The sequence below is a fragment of the Mauremys reevesii genome, linkage group 8 (genome assembly GCF_016161935.1).
Source record: "Mauremys reevesii isolate NIE-2019 linkage group 8, ASM1616193v1, whole genome shotgun sequence".
Classification (NCBI taxonomy): Eukaryota; Metazoa; Chordata; order Testudines; family Geoemydidae; genus Mauremys; species Mauremys reevesii.
In genome coordinates this window covers 11,940,477-11,946,492 of record NC_052630.1, presented here as the reverse complement: position 1 = coordinate 11,946,492, position 6,016 = coordinate 11,940,477, and the positions used below count along the sequence as shown (strand labels likewise).

Here is a 6,016-nt window from a genome sequence, read left to right as displayed (position 1 = left end):
GGTCCATAAATATCCCTACAGTAAGAACTCTCAGTTAGGAATATGCAAGAAGCCATCAAATTAATGCGCATAGGCAATACCAGGGTTTAAATTATTTCTCCCCTAAATTACAAAACCTTCCCATCACAGTTATTGCAGAACAATAAATAAAATGGCATATAAAGAGCAACTGCAACAGCTGTGCCCCCCAAAAGATAAAGAGGACTTTATCTAAAAAGGCTGCCAGGAGATGACCTTAATGATACATTGACTTCAGAGTCACCTCTTAGACCATATGATACCTAAAGGTTAAATAAGCCCACATATATTCACAGCCCCACTGACCAAGTCAGTTTAATGAAAGACAGATTGGCATCATACAATATATTCAAAGTCTGGCTCCAGCTATACTTGGCAAAACTGTCTCACCACGATGCTTATCTTCTGTCACTAGCTGGCAAGGAAACTGTGAATTACTATACCTATTATAAATACCCTTAAATAATCTGATTTGGGGAAGGATCTATAAATGGGATTTCCACCATATTCAACCAGCCTCTGCTAGTACAGAAGCCAGGTACTCAGTATGGTAGAACACTATTGTCTCTGCTTTTTAACCTGGCACTAGGATGTCTGGCAGCCAAAATCAGGCCACACAAGAAAATTGCTAATGGTCATTTCAGAATATAAAATATCCTCATACATAGAAGACATTCTTTAATTCATGATAGATCCACATCATAAAATCTCCCCAAATGTGTTGAGTTACAAAGTCAGTTATGTTAAATCCAAGGTGATGGATTATACAGAAACTTTTTTTTCTGTTCAAATTAGGAATTTTTGAAATTCCACCTTTACTGTGTGAGGATTTGTTATGCATTTCTGTTTTTTTTTATTTTTAAAATGGCATAAATCCAATAAGTCACGTGATGTGCATGTTGTATAATCACATACTTGTCTTTCTTATATATGCCTCTTTATAAATGTTAATCTCAGGTTTCCTATTAAAAAGTGAACTATTTGTTGGCTGCAATAAGAATGCTGAAATCCTAAACTCCCTTGTTATTCAAGTTGGATAACTGTGATAGAGACGTGCTCCAAAGTATTCTGGTTGGAAAGAGTAGACTTTTCAGAGCCAGCATTACAGCATTTGAAGGCTGTTCAGTGACCTGTATGAAATAAGCTGCCAGTAAACAAAGGTCTATCCCACAGAAACCAACACAGCTGGCACCTTAGCCTCATGAGAGAGACTCAGTTAAGGCCTGATTCAGCCACAGAGACTATACTATATTGATTTACTAATTTCCATTCAATCCTTTCAAACATTTATAAATGTATCACTGGAATATATCCATTCTGCAAATCTGAAAAGGAACAAGGTTAGTAATTTGATTGTCTGAAGAGTAATTTGATGGCAGTAGAAAATACTAAGAATAAAAAAGTATCTTCATTTTTTACAATCATATAAGAGGAAACTGACACATTTGAATTAATTTGGACACCTTTTTTTTAGAAAAGGTGGTTGGAATAGAAGTAGCTCAAGCATTAAAAATATAATGAGTTAATAGTTTATCTTATATTTAAAATTGTGCGAGTATGAAATATTAAGCCAAATTCAGTCCTGGGGTACGTGAGATTCTTTTGTTCAGTTGTTTTGGTCCTTTGTTCATCTCTTTTTATATTTTGTTGCTTTATTCTTCTCTATTTGGTGTTTTAATTTTTACTTTATTAATAAAGATTGATTAAATATTGTCTAATTATCTTTTCAAATATTTAAAATTTTATTAATACATATTTGCGTCAGATAGGGTGACCAGATGTCCTGATTTTATAGGGACAGTCCTGATTTTTGGGTCTTTTTATTATATAGGCTCCTATTACCCTCCACCCCATGTCCCGATTTTTCACATTTGCTGTCTGGTCACCCTAGCATCAGAGTGCCATTGAAATTAACAGGGATTTGCAAGGAAGCATGGGACCACATTAATTAATCCAATTGCAAGAACAGGACGAGAGATACTTCTCTGAACTTTGACTATGCAAACTTATTTTAAATTGCTAATTTTGAATGTTATTGTTGGAGGTATGCAGTGTAATTGTATCCATGTCGGTCCCAGGATATTAGAGAGACAAGGTGGGAGAGGTAATATCTTTTACTGGACCAACTTCTGTTGTTGAGAGAGACAAGCTTTCGAGCCACACAGAGTTCTTCTTCAGGTCTGTGAAAGATACTCTAAGTGTCACAGCTAAATGCAAGGTGGAGCAAATTGTTTACCATAAGTTGTTAGCACTGTTGGAGGTAAAATAAAGCTCAAACAGTTAACTTAATTTTGTATTTTAAACATAGATATCACAGCCTCATGCTATGCACAAGAGTGATGGAAAACACAGTCCTGGGAAGTGCTTAGATACTAGAGTGATTGAAATCACCCTAAGAAAGATAGATTCTGTATTTTTTGTTAATTCACAACCCAGATGATGCATTGGTCTGAAAGGAGTGAAAGATGAGGTACCAAGGTCCAGAGTAAATGGGAATGAAAGTTAAGCTTGTGTGTAAGTGCTTGCATGATCAGGACCTAAACTGACACACCGGATTTCTACAATCATAATTTAATCCTTTAAAAGGTGCTTTAAAGAGCTGGTAATATTTTAAGGAATTTTTTCAGTATTATTTCGTATTTCCTTTTTTCACTATTTGTATTATTAGTAGGAAGAACATTTGGCCAAAAATCTAGTATTTAGTGTTTCTAAATTCCTCTGCTCCTGTTGCTTATTCCCACTGGGTTAATTACATTTCAGAGATTGTTCCCCTCCAGGCTAACATTCTACATTGTTTACTTTTATGTCAGGATGTTAAGCCCAGGCCCTAAACCCCAATCCGGCAAGGAGCTCCGTGCCGTTGGACCCTGGTCCTGTTTGGAGCCCTCTTGAGATCCACTTGCGTGCTGCTCCTTGCAGGATCGGGACTCCACTTTACAAACTTTCTCAAGAATCTTGCCTCCCCCACACCCCAGGATTCTAATAGGTAGGTGGTGGTGTTCTTCCTTCTGAGTTAGAATAGCTGCCATAGGTGCTGGAACTAGAGGTGGAGGGGTGCTATAGCACCCGATGGCTTAAAGGGATTTCCATTATATACAGAGTTTATAGTTTGGTTCAATGGTTCTCAGCATCCCGACTATAAAAATTGTTCCAGCACCCCTGATTGCTGCACCAAAATTTATGGCATTTATATTATGGGAACTTAAGTGGAATCTTTTTGCATGTAAAACAGAAGCGGACTTGTGTTTCTTATAAACCCTGGGTCACTTTGCAGAAGAGAAGATCCTGTTGATGTCACTGGGAGTTTTGCCATTGACTTCAACCTGAACAGGATCACGCACAAGGGAACTCTGCTGTCCTGTTAAGAGTCATTACATTCTGCATCCCTAATATTCCTTCCTCTTCACCCCCCTTCCCAGCCCCGTTTCACCTGGATGCTCTCTTTTTCTCACCTAAACTATTGTGCAGTACGTCGTCTGCCTGGCTACTGTGCTTGAGGATTTTTCAAGAAAAAATGATACTGTGTTGGTGGAGCTCAAACAGGGGTGGACAGGTAGCATTATATTACTGAAATAAATTGGTTTAGAAATGAAAAGCTGTAATTAACTACTCAGTGGGAGACAAAATAAACCCAAACTCTAATACCGGAGTGGAACACTGCATGTAATGAGGGATCCAGGAATCGTGCTAGGCTACAGCTGTCCACAGAACAACCAAGTCCGCCCAGTACAGTACCAGCCCCGCAGGGGAGCGAGCTCCCCCTTTGAAACCCCACCCACTTCAGACTCCGCCCCATCATGCTCTGGCCACGCCCACTGCCGCAGAACGCTCGGTCCCGGAAATGCCACGTGTACGGAGTGCGCCTGCGCGGCGTAGCCGTCGGTGTTTCCGGTGTGTGGTTCCCTCCCTCCGTCCTCCCCCCAGGCTCGGAGCTGGGGCCGGGCGAACCCAGGCAGAGTTGTGTCCGCTGCCGCCATGGCCCAGCCCGGGAGACCCCCCGCCGCCTCCGGGCACAGCAGCCAGAACGGGGCTGGAGAGGAGCGCTACAGCAACGGTGAGGCCAGGCCGCCCGCGGCCGAGGGTCCGGCCGCTCCCTGCTCCAGGCCGAGGGGAAGCTCGGCCGCTCCCCGGGGGAGGGCGAGGAGAATCGGTGCAATTCCCCAGGCCGGAGACCCGGCGCTGGGCCTGCGGCGCCTGACGTGGAGCCCCGTCCCTAGCGGAGCCTCCGTGCCCGGCCCTTTGTCCGGGGATCCCCCAGAGATCAGGCCCCCGGGCGGGGGCTGGGGCCCGGCGAGGGCACCCACTGATCCTCCCCAGCTCCCTTCTCGCCGCCCCACCGGGACACTGAGGGGTCGTGCAGCCGTGCTGGGGGGGATGGTCGGCCACGGGGGTCTCCAGTGGGCGAGGCCTGCGTTTCCCCGGTATTTAGTTTTCCCCTGAGACCTCTGCGCTCCCTCCCACTGGCCCCTTGGTGGGGCCGAGCGGGCAGTCAGCGGGCCAGGGCTCACGGGACGTCAGCTTGTGCTCAGTTTCAGGGTTTGAGTGTGTGTGGGGGTGTGTGTGCCACGTAGGATGCGGGTCATCATTTTGGATCACTTACGTTGTGCTCATCACTGCAGTATCGGAATACACATCCCAAACGGGGTGGGTGGGTGGGTGGGTGGGGAAGGGCACGAGCGGTGCCCCCACAGATCCACAGAAACCTGTCACTGGGTGTGAGACTAACACAAACCAGTTTAAAAAAAAACCCATGGGGAAGGAATGGCTCCTGTCTGTGAGGTTGTACGTGTTTGGATGGGCATTGCTGAGAAAACATTTTCCAAGTACCTTCCTTGTGAAATTTTGAGCAAATCACATTCAAATTGGCTATTAGTTTCATCACTGGAATACACACAAGATGTTTGTTAACCTGTTTTGCTTTATTCTGATTTAGCAACAAGCCATAAAACAATAATTCTCAAGCTTTTGTACTGGGGATCCCTTTCACATAGCAAGCCTCTGAGTGTGTCACCCCTCCCCCCCAATTAAAAACGCTTTTAAAATATATTTAACACCATTATAAATGCTGGAGGAAAGTGGGTTTTGAGATGGAGGGTGACAGCTCGCAACTCCCCACAGAATAACCTCATGACCTCCTCAGGTGTCCTGACCCGCAGTTTGAGAACCCCCGCCATAAAAAGTGGCCAGATCTTGAGTTAAAAGATGTTTGGTAGCAGCATTAAAGATTTCAGTATCTGATTTCAAACAGCTTTGTGCATACCGTTTCTCTTTATGCCCAACCGTAAGGTTATAGAAGAAAATAAGTTGGACTTTTAAGAAGGGGATGGATTATTTTTAACAATGATATCAGGAGAGGACATAACCTGATCCCTCTGAGGGGATGGAGTTCTCACTCTCTCAAACCCCAATGCACATACAGTAGGTGGTCATGAGGCTTTGTTCTCTGGAAACATTAGGTGATGGCACAGATGGGGTATTACATGAGATAATGAGCCAATGGTCTGAATTTGCCGTAATAGAACAGTATTTCTATAAAAGTCAGTCTGTTTTAGCCCATTATTTGGTAAATAAGTTGTCATCCTCTGTTCACATTATAATGAGAGAGAAGTTTTTAATAATGTGTGTATGGTCCTCAGACTGCTACAGCATGCACATTTGTTTTCTTTTCTTTTTTCTTTTTTTTTTAAGGAAAAAAGCCCTATTTTGTAAAATAAAGTTGTTGAGTGACTGAAAGATTTATTTTATAGTATATCTCACCAATTATAGATAGCATTCAGCTTTCTAAATTCAGAAGTCATTCATAATCTAAGCGTCTGTGACCGCTTGTAATGTAGTGTACATGTGGCACCACGGTTATCACTTGCAGTGGGAGGATCCTGTAACTTTAGAGTAAAGCACATAATGTAATTTTATTTGGCAGTTTATGCAAAAACAGTGTTCTCCCATTCAATAAATTGTATAATCTGAGAGCTCTTTGGTTTTAATTTTTTGTAGCCGT

At 43.0% G+C, this 6,016-nt stretch overlaps 1 protein-coding gene across 2 annotated transcripts in view; it reads left to right on the top strand.

Moving 5' to 3' along the window:
• Positions 1-3,864: 3,864 nt before the first annotated feature.
• The window catches only part of SEC24A (SEC24 homolog A, COPII coat complex component), a 45,390-nt gene continuing 43,238 nt past the window's right edge, over positions 3,865-6,016 (top strand). For both annotated transcript variants that reach the window (XM_039485150.1, XM_039485149.1), the window contains exon 1: positions 3,865-4,072. In XM_039485150.1, the coding sequence (XP_039341084.1) occupies positions 3,994-4,072 (79 nt within the window). In that variant the 5' untranslated portion in view covers positions 3,865-3,993. The remainder of the gene's footprint in view (positions 4,073-6,016) is intronic.